The 14,945-nt window shown below is 37.7% G+C and overlaps 1 protein-coding gene across 1 annotated transcript in view; it reads right to left on the bottom strand.

The window, feature by feature from the left end:
* The window catches only part of CFAP54 (cilia and flagella associated protein 54), a 379,568-nt gene that overhangs the window by 37,956 nt on the left and 326,667 nt on the right, over positions 1–14,945 (bottom strand). Inside the window, exons 49-50 of the mRNA XM_023735735.1 lie at positions 14,263–14,339; positions 12,798–12,967 (exon numbers count right to left, since the gene is read on the bottom strand). Coding sequence (XP_023591503.1) covers positions 12,798–12,967; positions 14,263–14,339 — 247 coding nt within the window. The remainder of the gene's footprint in view (positions 1–12,797; positions 12,968–14,262; positions 14,340–14,945) is intronic.

Raw genomic sequence — 14,945 nt, 5'->3', positions numbered from 1 at the left:
AATATTTTTAAACAAAAATGAGTGAAAGAATTTTTCTAGAATCTAAAATTTACTATTCACAATCCCATTAATAAAATGAGCACATATGTATTTTATATACATCATAATCTGGTTCTCCAGTTTTTTGAGGTAATAGAATTGTTATGTGATTCGCTTAAAAACTCTTAACCTAAATGATTGCTTAGTCAGCATCTAATAGTCAGCATCTAACAATGCCTGAAAGGAAATGTACTAACTTAAGAAAATAGAGGTCAGGAAATAGGAATTTCCTTTACTTCCCCTTGCTCCATACATAAAATTTCTGCATTTAAAATCATTATGTCCTCCTCCCCTGTAGAATGTATTTATAACTGACATTATACTCTTCAAAAATATTTAAATAATATATATCAAAAGCCTGTATACCTGAAGATGCTCATTGTAGTGTTATTTCTAATACGTAAAGATTGGGCTAAAGCCAAACTGACAATATACTTACTAGCTAGTGGCCCATTTGATACTCTACTTGTATAGTTAGTAGACAGTTACCTTTAACAGGTTAACAGCAGAGCCTCTTGCTTCCCTCTCCCCACCCAAACTTGCTCCTCATCCATATTCTCCATTTCCAAAGTAGGAAATAGCACATACTGTCAATGCTGCAGTAATAAATTCAAAAGTGAAATGAGCAGCAGGTTTTATGAAACAAAACCCAGAACCCACGAGTCACCACTGCTTGCCATCTTTGACACATAAACCTCACATTCAATCCTTCTGTCTTGCATTTAACTCAGTGTGATATTAATATTGCCACTCCTTCTCTATTTGTTTACCTTTTACTGGTATTTTTGATCATCCTTGGGCTTATAAAAGTGTCTAGACCACTTGGATTTAGATTCTTTTGGCTAGTGGCCTATATTAGAATTTTATTTTTTTAAACCAATCTGGGATTCTCCCCAACCTCCTAAGCTATATTGTGGTAAGCATTTATTACTTTGTGCAGCTGTGCTCCTAAGAAAAGCATCAAATATTCATATCCTCCTGGCATTCTCCTTCCTCTGCTTCTACCCCACAGCTCTTAGTGTGGGCTTCTGTGTACTTACTACATGACCCTGCCTCCTTGGGTCTAGGGATAGACTTGTGAGGCAAGCTGGGCCGGTCACAGCACTTTCCTGGTATCTGAACCTGGGACAAGAGTCAGTCTCAATCTCTCTGTGGTGAAGCTGGGGCATAGCACCCTGAATACTAGCGGCAGACATATGCCCAACTCTGTAGAAGAAGCCAGTGTGATAAAACAATGTCAACACATAAGCCAAAAGAGTTAGGATGGTGTATTGGTTCTCTATTGCTACTGTAACAAATTACCACAAACTTAGTGGTTTAGACAATACAAATTTATTATCTTACAGTTCAGGATGTCAGAAGTCCCAAATCAGTTTCACTGGGAAAAAATCAAGATATCAACAGGGCTGTGTTTCCTTCTGGTGGCTCTGGATGCAGAATCTGTTTCCTTGCCTTTTCCAGCTTCTAGAGGCCACTCACATTATTTGGCTCTTGGACTCCTTCCTCCATCTTCAAAGTCAGCAACATTGCATTTCTCTGTGATTTTCTTCCACAAACACATTTCTCTCTGAACTCTCTTCTTTCTCTCTCTTCCATTTTCAAGGACCCTTATGATTATATTGGTCCCACCCAGATAAATCCAGGATAATTACCCCATTTTAAGGCCAGCAGATCAGCAACCTTAATCCCAGAGACAACTCGAATTTCCCTTTGCCATTGTTTTAGTTACCTAGAGCTGCCATAAAAAGATGCCACAAAGTGAGTGGCCTTAAAGAACAGACATTCATTTTCTTACAGTTCCGGAGGCTACAAGTCCAAATCAGAGTCTTGGCTGTGTTGATTCCTTCTGGTGGCTTTGAGAGAGGAACTGTTCCATGTCTCTTATTTTCTTGTGGCTGCCAGCAATCCTTGGTGTTACTTGGCTTATAAATGGAGTCTCACATGCTGTCTTCCCCCTGTGTGAAGCTCTGTTTCCATGTCTGTCCTCCTTTTTTTTTATAAGACACCAGTTATATAGTATTAGTACCCACCCTACTTCCGATGATGTTGTTAACTGATAACATCTGCAAAAAAACCCCGTTTCCTCAAACAAAGTCACGTTCACAGGTAAAGGGGTTAGAACTTCAATATTTTTTTTGGGGGGGTGCATAATTCATTCCATAACAGCCATATAACCTAACACATTCATAGGTGCCGAGGACTAAGACATGGGCATCACTGAGGGACCATTGCTCTGCTTATGAGAAATAAGAGAATCCTGGGAGCATTCAAGCTTTGGGTCTCAGCAAACCCTCAGGCCCTCACCTTTACTCCCACCTTTCCCTGCTTTAATCATGTGAATCAGAAAATTTCCTCTTTGCCTAAATTAGTTCAAGTTGGGATTCTGTCACTTGCAACCAAAAAAACAAAAACAAAAAAAAAAAATCTTAAATACAGGGAATTTCAATAATATATTGTCATTATTAATGTTCCTTGTTTTCTTCATTTATTTCATACTTTCTGTGTTTATTCTTCCTTCTTATTTCCTTCGTTTTGTGTCTTTTGCTATAGGGACTATTTTGCTTTTATTTCCCACAGTGATTTGAAAAATATATTCTGATTTAAAATCTAACAACAGTTATTTTTTAACATTTTCAAAAATATACTTCTCTATTAAGCCATTTTAAAAACATAGCTTCTGTAATTACCAAAGTATAAAATGAAACAATGTATTTTGATTACCCAAATGTAAGGTGGAGAATTTAGTATTCTTCCATTATCATACATCTTTCACATCCTCTTGGTTAATATAAACCAAAACAAACCCACTCCTGTCAAGTTGATTCCAACTCACAGCAACTGTCATGGACTGAATTATATCCCCCCAAAAATATGTGTATCAATTTGGTTAGGCCATGATTCCCAGTACTGTATGATTGTGTACCATCTTGTAATCTGATGTGATTTCCTTATGCGTTGTAAACTCAATCACTATGATCTAATAAGATGGATTGGTAGCAGTTATACTGATGAGGTTTACAAGATTGGATAGTGTCTTAAGCCAATCTCTTTTGAGATATAAAAGAGAGAAGCCAGCAGAGACAAATGGAAACCTCATACCACTAAGAAAGCAGTGCCAGGAGCAGAGCACGTCCTTTGGACCTGAGGTTCCTGCGCAGAGAAGCTCCCAGCCCAAGGGAAGATTGATGACACGGACTTTCCTCCAGAGCCGACAGAGAAAGCATTCTTCTGGAACTCATGCCCTGAATTTGGACTTGTAGCCTACTAGATTATGAGAGAATAAGTTTCTCTTTGTTAAAGCCATCCACTTGTGGTATTTCCGTTACAGCAACACTAGATGACTAAGACAGCGACCCTACAGGACAGAATAGAACTGCCCCATAGGGTTTTCAAAGAGTGGCTGGTGGATTCAAACTGCCAACCTTTGGTTAGCAGCCAACTGCTTACCACTGTGCCACCAGGGCTCCACTGGTTAATATAACCTAGGGATAATTTATCAGATTATATTTTTATTTGGTTAATATAATCCGATATATTATCCCTAGATCAGTATTATTGTCTTTACATTCTATCATCTTTTTCAAGAATCAGTCTTGCCATTTGCATTCAGTTAAGTAAACTTATCATGATTTAGTTTGAGCATAAACTGGTTCCAGTGCTCATCACTAGTCATTTTGATAGAACAATGTCCACATTCCTGCATTCTCCGTGATGAGAGTATTCTCTTTTGTTGGCTGGAGTACCCAACACAATGTCGGGGCACCTGCCCAGGTTTCTGGATGGTGAATACCTTCTGAGTTAAGGGCTTAGCAGTGGTAGAGGGTCAAGTTTTCTTCCTTCTTCCTTCCTGGCCAGCACTGCTGCTCCTTTCAGGGGGTTAAGTACATAAAGATATTCCCTGCGGCTCTTAGTCCATCTTCATCTATATGTACCTTTGGAAAAATATTTCCCTAACTCTTGCAGAAGATTAATTATTACCCTTAGTTTTCAGTACTGTTAAAGCTTTTGTATTTTTCTATATCTTCATGGGTCCTTATGTCTTTCAATGGGAAGTTGGGAGAGAAAATATCAGGAAATATTATCTCAAAGATATCCTCAAGTGTAAATCTATATCTTATTCATTGCTTTCATTTCAAATTTTTAGTGAAGGGATGAATATTTTTCCATATTTACTAGTTATATTTTCCACTTTTGGGTGAAGTGTTTATAGTATTTGACTATTCAGCAATAGTGTCTTATTTTTATTTTTTCAGCAACTTTATATAAAAATATGAACTTTTTATCATATATACTACAAGAAGAATCTTGTTTTCCTATGTATTATAGTTTAAAGTTTTTGTAAGACAAAAATTAAAACTTCTGACAGATCAAACCAGTTGTGGCCAGTTCTAATTTTAGAAATCTATTCCCATTAGATGCGTTGAACACTCATGACCAAAGACCAGACGAGTTGTGGAATGACATCGAGGACATCATACATGAAGAAAGCAAGAGATCATTTAAAAGACAGGAGAGAAAGAAAAGACCTAAATGGATGTCAGAAGAGACTCTGAAACTTGCTCTTGAGCGTCAAGTACCTAAAGCAAAAGGAAAAAATAATGAAGTAAAAGAGGTGAACAGAAGATTTCAGAGTGGCTTGAGAAGACAAAATAAAGTATTATGATGACATGTGCAAAGACCTGGAGATAGGAAGCCAAAAGGGAAGAACACACTCAGCATTTCTCAAGCTGAAAGAACTGAAGAAAAAATTCAAGCCTCCAGTTCCAATACTAAAGGATTCTACAGGGAAAATATTAAATGATGGAGGAAGCATCAAAAGAAGATGGAAGGAATACACAGAGTCACTATACCAAAGAGAATTAGTTAACATTCAACCATTTAAGGAGGTAATATATGATCAGGAACCAATGGTGCTGAAGGAAGAAGTCCAAGCTGCACCGAAGGCATTGGCGAAAAACAAGTCCCTGGGAATTGACAGAATACCAATTAAGATGTTTCAATAAACGGATGCAGTGTTGCAACTGCTCATTCATCTATGCCAAGAAATTTGGAAGATAGCTATGTGGCCAACCAACTGGAAGAGATCCATATTTATTCTTGTTCCCAAGAAAGGTGATCCAACTGAATGTGGAAATTAGCGAACAATATCATTAATATCACATGCAAGCAAACTTTTGCTGAAGATCATTCAGAAGCAGCAGCAGCACTATATTGACAGAGAACTGCCAGAAATTCAGGCCAGATTCAGAAGAGGATGTGGAACCAGAGATATCATTGCTGATGTCAGATGGATTCTGGTTGAAAGCAGAGAATACCAGAAAGATGTTTACTTGTGTTTTGTTGACTGTGCAAAGGCATTCGACTGTGTAGATCATAACAAATTATGGATAACATTGTGAAAAATGGGAATTCCAGAACACTTAATTGTGCTCATGAGGAACCTGAACATAGTTCAAGAGGCACTTGTTTGAACAGAATAAGGGGATACTGCGTGGTTTAAAGTCAGGAAAGGTGTGCGTCAGGGTTGTATCCTTTCACCGTACCTATTCAATCTGTATGCTGAGCAAATAATCTGAGAAGCTGGACTATATGAAGAAGGGGGCATCAGGACTGGAGGAAGACTCATTAACAACCCACATTATGTAGATGACACAATCTTGCTTGCTGAAAGTGAAGAGGACTTGAAGCACTTACTGATGAAGATCAAAGACAACAGCCTTGAGTATGGATTACACCTCAACATAAAGAAAACAAAAATCCTCATAACTGGACCAATAAGCAACGTCATGATAAACGCAGAACAGATTGAAGTCGTCAAGGATTTCATTTTACTTGGATCCACAATCAACACCCGTGGAAGAAGCAGTCAAGTCAAGCAACACATTGTATTGGGCACATCTGCTGCAAAAGACCTCTTTAAAGTGTCGAAAAGCAATGATGTCACCTTGAGGACTAAGTTGTGTCTGACCCAAGCCATGGTGTTTTCAGTAGCCTCATATGCACGTGAAAGCTGGACAATGAATACGGAAGATGGAAGAATTGAAGCCTTTGAACTGTGGTGTTTGCGAAGAATATTGAATGTCCCGTGGACTGCCAAAAGAACGTACAAATCTGTCTTGGAAGAAGTACGACCAGAATGCTCCTTAGAAGCAAGGATGGGGAGACTATGTCTCACATACTTTGGACGTGTTATCAGGAGGGATCAGTGCCTGGAGAAGAACATCATGCTTGGTAAAGTAGAGGGCCAGCGAAAAAGAGGAGGACCCTCAACAAGATGGACTGACTCGGTGGCTGCAACAATGCGCTCAAGCATAGCAACAATTGTGAGGATAGTGCAGGACTGGGCAGCGTTTTGTTCTTTTGTGCATGGGGTCTCTGTGAGTCCGAACCTACTCGACGGCACCTAAAAACAACAACAACATTCCCATTAGAGACTTGATTATTATTTCATGTATATTCTTCTGTTTTTATAATTTTTTAAATTCATCTGGAATAACCTAATTTTTATGTATTTGTACACTGGAGGTCAAAAGTTCAAATCCTACTTCTTCCCTGTATTAGTTGTGTGATCCTGGGAAACCCAGTCATCAATTTCCTCATCAATAAAACAGAGATATGATGATAATAATAATGCATACCTCATGAAATAGGATTGTTTAAGGATTAAATATTTATTCTTTAACTTGCTCAATAACATGTATTGAACAACTACTCTAGGCCAGGAACAAATCTAGTAGCTATGATAATACCAATGAACAAGACAGAGAAAACCCTCTGCCTCCATGAAGGTGACACACTAACGAGAATGGGGAATGCTTAGCAAATAGGAGCACTTTGAGAATAAATGGCACTACACCTATGCTAGCTATTGCCATTATTAGTGTATTAAGTTAGTGAGGAAGGGGCTAACTTGATTTTTTTCTAGGTTGTTAAGCAGTATTCCAACATTTCAGCAATTATTGAATTTATATTAAACTTTCAAGGTTTTATTGAATCATTAAAATGGTTTAAATATTTGTAGAATATTTTCTAAGGTATTGTGATTATCTAACCTTCGTGGTTTTCATTTAAAATAAAACTAACCAAACAGCAAGAAATCAACAGCAACAACAAAAAAACCCTCATAACACTGATTCAGCGTGTATACAGATCTGACACTTCCTTTATATGTGGCTTTCTCCCCCACATCCTTCCTCCCCCAGGCTACACATATTCCTAAGGCACCTTGTTTACTGAATAGCTTTAGAGGCTGGCATGATATAGCTACTTGAGGGTCCCGGAAGAAGAAAATTGGCCCATCCAATTCTGCTAGTTCTGAAGTCTAAATTCTGATTTCAAGAAAAATGAGGTATGAGGTTTGGATCTTTCTAACTCGAAAAATTAATGATAAAACAAAAGAAATACTAGTATACCCTAATCTACCTGGTACTGCTTAGTTGCACCATGGAAAATTTCTAGTTTCTCCATTACACTAAGAGACAGAAAATGGAAGAGGATTATCTACTAAAAACAGTCTAAAATCCCAAAGGAAGTTTCATCCTGACACAAAATCAAAAGACTCAAATGTTTTCTCATTTAGTAGGCAATAAATTAAATATAAAGCAGAAGAGAAAGAATCCTTATTTAAAAAAAAATAAATTAAACAGCCAGGATTCTGAAAGAGAGAGGCAGCCCTAGAAGTAGAAATACAGTTTGAATAACTTTGATCCCGTTTATTTTTTATTAACATTCATGACAAAAGTGGTCAGTTTGTTCTCATAAAATCTATGTAGCTCACTCTACCTGTCACCCTAGGGAAAGTGCCTTTCAATTTCGTTGACACATAATTTTATTAGAAGTATCTTGAAATGTCAGGCTAACCATCATATGGAAAAGGGACTGTCCAACACTCTCAGCAGTGCCCAAACAGAAGCTCGTGGCGGGTAAAGTTCATGGAAGAAAAACTCATTCTTCTTGACAGCAGGCTTCCCAAAACGACAGCTCGACTCCAAAAAGGCAACACCATCAAAGCTTTTGTAGGTTTTGCCCAAGGGCCAGGTTCACGTATTTAAAATAGGAGTGATTCTGATATATTTGCACATTATTTGCATATGTCTATCTGGTCTTCAAATTAAAGTTCTATTATGACAGTTCTTACTGTGGCCATTTTGTAAATTTAGTTTCTCATTTCTTATTTCCATCCTTAAAAAAAAAAAAAAATCACTCATACCCTCCATATCAAAAGGATGTATACAGCTGGGGAAAGAATGAAGATAAACTGCAAGAAATATTTTCCAGGGCTCTGTTGATCTCTGGGACAGAGTCTGGAGAAAAGAGTTCTATAGGAAATGACAAGCAAAAGTTCTTTCTGCCTTCAAACTTCAATGGGGAAAATAGTATATTATTATGCTCAGTCTATTTTACCATCAATCAACTATCATAGTATTCTTAAATAAAGCTAAAAGTGTAGCAATACTCTAAACCAATGGGGCTCAAGCTTTTTGATCTCAGGACGCATTTTCACCCATAAAACTTATTGCAAAAGCTCCATCAATATTTACCATATTAGAAATTAAAATGAGAAATTTTTAACTTCATTAATTTTTATTAATTCATCTTAAAATAAAATAAACCTATTATATGTTAACATGTTAAATGTTTTTTTGAAAAATAACTATTTTTTTAAAAAATTAGTGAGAAGAATGGCATTGTTTTGCATTTTTGCATGTCTCCTTAATGTCTGGTTTAATAGAAGACATTCTACTTAATAGAAGACATATGTGTTTCTTCATTCAATTTTTTTGTGACACATTGTTTTGCTTGAAGTATGAAAAATTTGCCTCACACAGATAGATGTTAGAAAAGGGAGGCTGCAGCGCAATGAATTACTTAATATAGCCCTTCTAGCCATGGTCTTTGTGACTCCCACCCAAGTGATTGGGTGGGACTGTGCAAATGAAGTAATTGTCGCCTACCAAGGGGACTGGTCCGTTTTACCATCCTGCTGGGCTTAAAAGAGAGCCAATTTCAGAGCAGAGAGAGGATCTCACTACCACCGAGGAAGAAAATCCAAGAATAGACTGTGTCTTTTGGACCCGGGATCCCTGTGCTGTGAAGCTCCTGGAAGCGAGAGACTGAGAGAGAGAGAGAGCTGTAACACTGAAGATGCCACGAAGTGGTGACAGAGAAACGGCGGCAGGGAAGACAGACAGGAGATGGAGTGGTGGGCTTCCCAGCCCACGGAGTGAGAAAGCTGAGTGCCTTTGGGCAGGAGTCTTGCTGGCAGAGTAGGGTGCCTCCAGGCACTTGGTGGAGCTAGGTTTGCTGACCCATGGAGCTAGATCTGAGTACCTTCGGGCTTAGGCTTACTGGCAGAGAAGGGGTACCTCTAGGAACTTACTAGCAGAGCTAAAAGAGCCTTGTAACACTTGCCAGAGCAGGGCAGAGAGAGGCCTGCCAGCCTGCAGGCACAGTTGAGAAGAGGCTGTCCTGACAGAAGAACCATATCCTGAGCATTCCTGAACCTGAATTGTAACTTTTTTACTTCCCTAATAAACCCCATAATTGTGAGTATTTTCTGTGAGTTCTGTGTGGCCATTGTAATGAATTATTGAACCCAGCAGAGAAGTAGAGAGCGCCGTGGGAGGGACGGTTGGTGTCAGAATTGGTAAAGATGGCAGAGAGAGGAGGCATGTCTGATCCCTGCCCCATAGGAATCGACCTTGGGCTGTTGACCTTGATTCTCCTTCCCCCTTGTGAAAGTTAGAAAGGAGGTCAGATGCCGCCCCCACACCATTTTTACAGAGGCATATTTTAATAACCTCTTCAAATAATCGTGAATATTCTCTTACGCTACACAAAAATGTGACAAGTAGTAGTTCCTTAAAAAGTTGATTGCATTATGGACTCAAATACCACACACTGATTAACTTTTCCTACTCTGTTACATTAAAATCTATTGATCTATCTTGCTCTTTGAATGGATCTGTTAACCAGGGTTTTGTAACATTATGCACTGGTCATTTGGAAAATATTGGTTCCCTGAGTCATGTAAATTCTCCAAATGTTGACACATTTCATTGCATAATATTAAAAAAAAGTCAGATTTGTTAATATTACCACCCATCTCATCAGAAAAATCTAAGTATTGGAAAACTATCAAACTCATCATGGTAAATACAAGTTTTCCAAAATTCTAATTTCCCTTAAAAGTTCAAAATTTATCGCTGGCAACAAATACTATCAGTTGTTTTCCTAGAAGTGACATGTTCATTTTGCTCATTTTCAATAAAATGTCTGCCCAATATCCAAGTCTGAATCACCATGGTTTGTCAGCTGCTGTTTTTTTTTTTTTTAAATGGTGTTCTAAGAAAGCAGCTCATCTACACTCACTCACACACATGATAACCATCAGACTTTGATATGCAGCAGAAGTGCCTTAGACACATTACTCATTTAATATTCCCACAGAATTTAAAATACATATTCAAGGAGACATATTTATAAATTTAATTGATTCTGCTGTTTCATAAGAACACTCTTAAGTGAAACTGGCTTTTGTTTTGTTTTGTTTCTTTAAAACTACAAGTCTGTGGCAGTGAAGAACATGACCACTAGTTTGGTGCCACCTCTTTGATTCATGGTGAGGTGCCAGTTTTACCATCGCAGCTTTTGCAGCATCGGTGCAAATACCAACATAACGAAGAAGGCAAATGATGGCTTAGTTATATTATAAAAATAGCTCTGACCTCACAGACCCCCTGAAAGGCTCTTGGGGACCCCTAGAGATCTGTGGACCTCACTTTGAGAATCACTGTTCCCAAAAGCCTGTATGGATTCTCATCACTACTTAGAAACCACAGAAATTATAAATTACCATAAATCTATACTGTCGCTAGCATAAAATCAGATTTAAATGTGGTTAATCATACTGATGAGGTGATCGCATATTTCCCATAAAAATCAAGAGGGGTTTCTATTTATTTCCCCTTTGGGAAACCTATAAGTGGGCTTCCCCTAATTAAAGACAATGACAATCTAAAATTTAACCCCCCTTCAAATTCTGAAACCAATGCATAGGGTTAATACATGGAATTTCATCATACATGAAGAAAGGAGAGGAAAAAGCTAGAAAATAATTTTTTTCATCTAATTTGATATGTTCTTTTTCTTTCAGTGACTACAGTTTTCATTTCTAGAATGTCTATTGGTTCTTTTCCAATTTCATCTGTTTATGTTTTATGTTGTCTTGTTATTGCTTTAAAGATTCTCTTCTACCCTTAATAGTCTCTTTCAGATTATTACATTATCTAGTGTTTGGGCTGTGAAGTCCACCATTTATTGTGTCTGCTAACTCATTTGCAGCTGCTTCTTCATTTGGATTATAATTTTTGACAATATGCTTGTCTTTAGTGGGAGTTATTTTCGATAGGAGTCCTGCATTTCCTGGGTTGGTCCCTATGGGGCCGTTCTGGTTTTTCCTTGCTGCAGTCCTATAATGTCAGGACTAGTTTTAAGGTTAATTTTTCAGAGTTTCTGCGTTTCACAGTCAGTGCCAAATTGGACACCACAATTGTTAACGGCACAGGTCTGGGAGACTAATTTCTCTTGGGTGACTCTTTTTCCATCTCTAATCTAGGCATGTAGCTAGTTTCCTTGCTACTCCCCACCCCAAAGCCCACTCTGAAATCTTTAGGAAGAGATGACTTTTATTCTATATTATAGAAAAAGAGAAAACTGGACTAGGCTCCTTCTCAACTATGTACCAGTTACATCAGAACATAAAATTTTCCCTCTCTACTGGGTCATTTTCATTAACATACGATATATTGTCTCTCCCATCTCAAGAAAACTTGTCTTGACCCTGCTGCTACCAAATGCTGTCACCCCATTTCTCTACTCACCTTTACAGTAAAACTCCTTGAAAGCACTGTCTTTACTGACTGACTCCAATTTCTCTCCTCTCATTATCTCATAAACCCACTGAAAATATGTTCTTTTCCTCATCACTTTTAAGAATTATTCCTGTCAATGTTATCAATGACCTCCATGTCACTGGTCAATCCAATGGTCAATTCCCTGTCCTCATCTTACTCAACTGATCAGCAGCACACTGAGCAGCACAAATGAGGATCTGACACTAACCGTGTATTTCTAATCAGCCACTGTAAAGGTTTCTTAAATGGTTCAGCACAATGGAGTTTAGAAGATATTATTTTCAAAATGCAGCTTGTTTTTAAGATTTTTATTTAGTTGTTTAAAAATATATAGTCATAGATTTTATTTGCAAAAACGCAAAGGCCTTAGAAGGCAGTGAGTTTATGATAATAGGGGAGGAACAACTCAGAAAAGAAGGGTGAGAATGATTGCATAACTCGAAGAATGTAATCAATGAATTGTACATTGTTGAACTGGTGTATGTTTTGCCGTGTATATTCACCACAACAATAACAAAATAAATACAAGTTAAAAAAACTATAAGGAATCTAGGTGCTACCTTTAAAAATAACATAAAAATGCAAAACTCTGTTATTTTGTCCACTCTTTATATGACATTAAACATCCTAGCTGTGTGCTTTAGTAAAGCAATTGCTTTGTTGCCAGCTGTGGTTTTAGGTGTATTAACGTATGAAAAATTCTCTGAATAATAAAAATACAAGTAAGCACTATTGATCTAGGAATTTCTACAACTTATATAAAATTTTAAGTATACATAGCAAATTAGGGTGAGGAAGAAACTCCCATCAAATGTAAACACTTCTGCACATGAAGAGACTTACCTGTATGCTGTCAGATGTTTCTGCAGGGCAATTGCAGCCATCTGAAGCCTGGCCTCCACCACAATCTCCAACTCGCTAGCAGAACACTGAGAGAGGTCCTTGTGGCCTGAATAATCCATCTCTGATATAAGGAAGGTTAGCCTCTCTTCTGCTTCCAACAGTAAAATTGACTAGAGAGCACCACACAAATACATAAGTTCAGAAATAATGCAAATAATGTCTCATCCTCATTCATCAAATATTTTTCATTTTGAAAAGTAACAATGAATGAAAGGCCAAAAAGGAAACTGATATCTAATCATCACAGAAGAAGAGAGCTCACTGAATAGGAAAAAGGTAACAGAATGACAAGGAAAGTAACAGCAAGAGTTACTGTTAGCTTCCACGGAGTCGGCCCCCACTCTGACTAATGATGGCCTCATGAACAGCAGAATAAAAGGCTGCCCAGTTCTGCGCCTTCCCCATGATCAGTTGCAGATCAGACTGCTATGATCCACAGGGTTTTCGCTGGCTGATTTGAGAAGTAGAACACTAGGCCCTTCCTCCTAATCTTAGTCTGGAAGCTCCACTGAAACCTGTTCAGCATCATAGCAATGCACAAGCCTCCACTGACAGGGGTGGTGGCTATGCACAAGGTGCATTGGCCAGGAATCAAACCTGGTCTCCCGCAAGGAAGGCGGGAACACCACCACTGACCCACCACTATCCCTATTATGTACAATAGTTACCTTTTATTATATGTATTTCAAGCTAAACTACAGTCACCAAACTGGTAATGTGAAGGTAATAATTTTTATAGTGGACCATCCATAGCAAATAGCAACTTGACACAGCAGAAAAGAAAGGAACCAACAAATCTTATAAACAACAGGTCTCTAAAAACTTGTCTATACAGAGCAGTGACTATTATATAAATACTAGGGCAGTTTAATATAATAATTAAGAACATATAAGTTTGAATTAAAAATACCTAGGTCCTACTATCAGTTCTGTCATTTATTAGTTGCATGATATAAGTTAATTTCTTATACTTTCTAAGCCTCAGTTTTCTCATGGTTCAGTTAAAAATGATTAATATTCTGCTATGTATATTCTCACCACCAACAACAAAAATAAAATAAATTTTAAAATAATTAAAAAATAAAAATAAATGATTAATATTTGCATCAGAGAGTTGTGAAAACTAAATGATCATGTGAAGTACCTGTCACGTAGTAGGAACTGATTTAATGGCAGCGGTTGTTGTTGCTGCTGTCATCACTATTACTCAAAGACAGGTACCTCTGGGCATTTACTTTCCTCACGGGGAGTAAACTCCATCTCTGCTCCCAACTTATGATTATGTAAGAAAAGCCACCCGGTCTTCCAAAAGCAAGCACAGACCTGAGAGTGGACCTGGCCAGGACCTAACAGGGGACATTTTAGTAGTAGTATTATTATGACTTGAAAAAACTTTCAAACTTACCTTTAGTGTGCTAAGAGTGAACTCATCTCCAATTTTTGTAAGCTGAGTATTTGAGCCACCATCCTCCTTTAAAAGTTCTATAAAGACACAAAATTTTTTGAAGAAAAATAGGTATCTGTAGTTAGTTTAAATATTAATTCTATTTTTTACAGCTCATTATAGTAGGGAAACTATCCATAAATTTAATAATAAAAACAAACACAATGATAATTAGAAACATATTTCCATACCAATTAACGTATAAATACCATACATTAGAAGTCTGATTCTTACAATGACTAAGACAATTGTGAAAGGATCTTTTGGATGCTTAATGAAGTTATTCAAGCTATCAACTACTAATTTAAAACAGCGGTTCCTCCTCTGGAATGCTAGGACACCTTAGAGCCCTCATTTGGATGTTCCAGACATTTCCATTTTTTTCAATAAGATCTCTTTGGAAGCGTCAGTTCTACCGATTTGCATAAACTGCCTTACTTTAAGAACAGAAGAGAGAACATCTGAAACAGCGCAAATCTCTCTCAAAATTCCTGCCTCACAGCGGCCATCTAAGATACTCCACTGGTCTCATCCCTTCAAGAGCAAGACAGAATGAAGAGAACAGGATACAAGGAAAAGATTAGTCCAAAGGACTAATTGTCCACAGCTACCAAGGCCTCCACAGGACTGAGTCCAGTACAGCT

The sequence above is a fragment of the Trichechus manatus genome, unplaced genomic scaffold (assembly GCF_000243295.1).
Source record: "Trichechus manatus latirostris isolate Lorelei unplaced genomic scaffold, TriManLat1.0 scaffold00081, whole genome shotgun sequence".
NCBI lineage: Eukaryota > Metazoa > Chordata > Mammalia > Sirenia > Trichechidae > Trichechus > Trichechus manatus.
The sequence above is the reverse complement of the archived record's forward strand: the minus strand, read 5'-3'. Positions and strand labels throughout refer to the sequence as shown.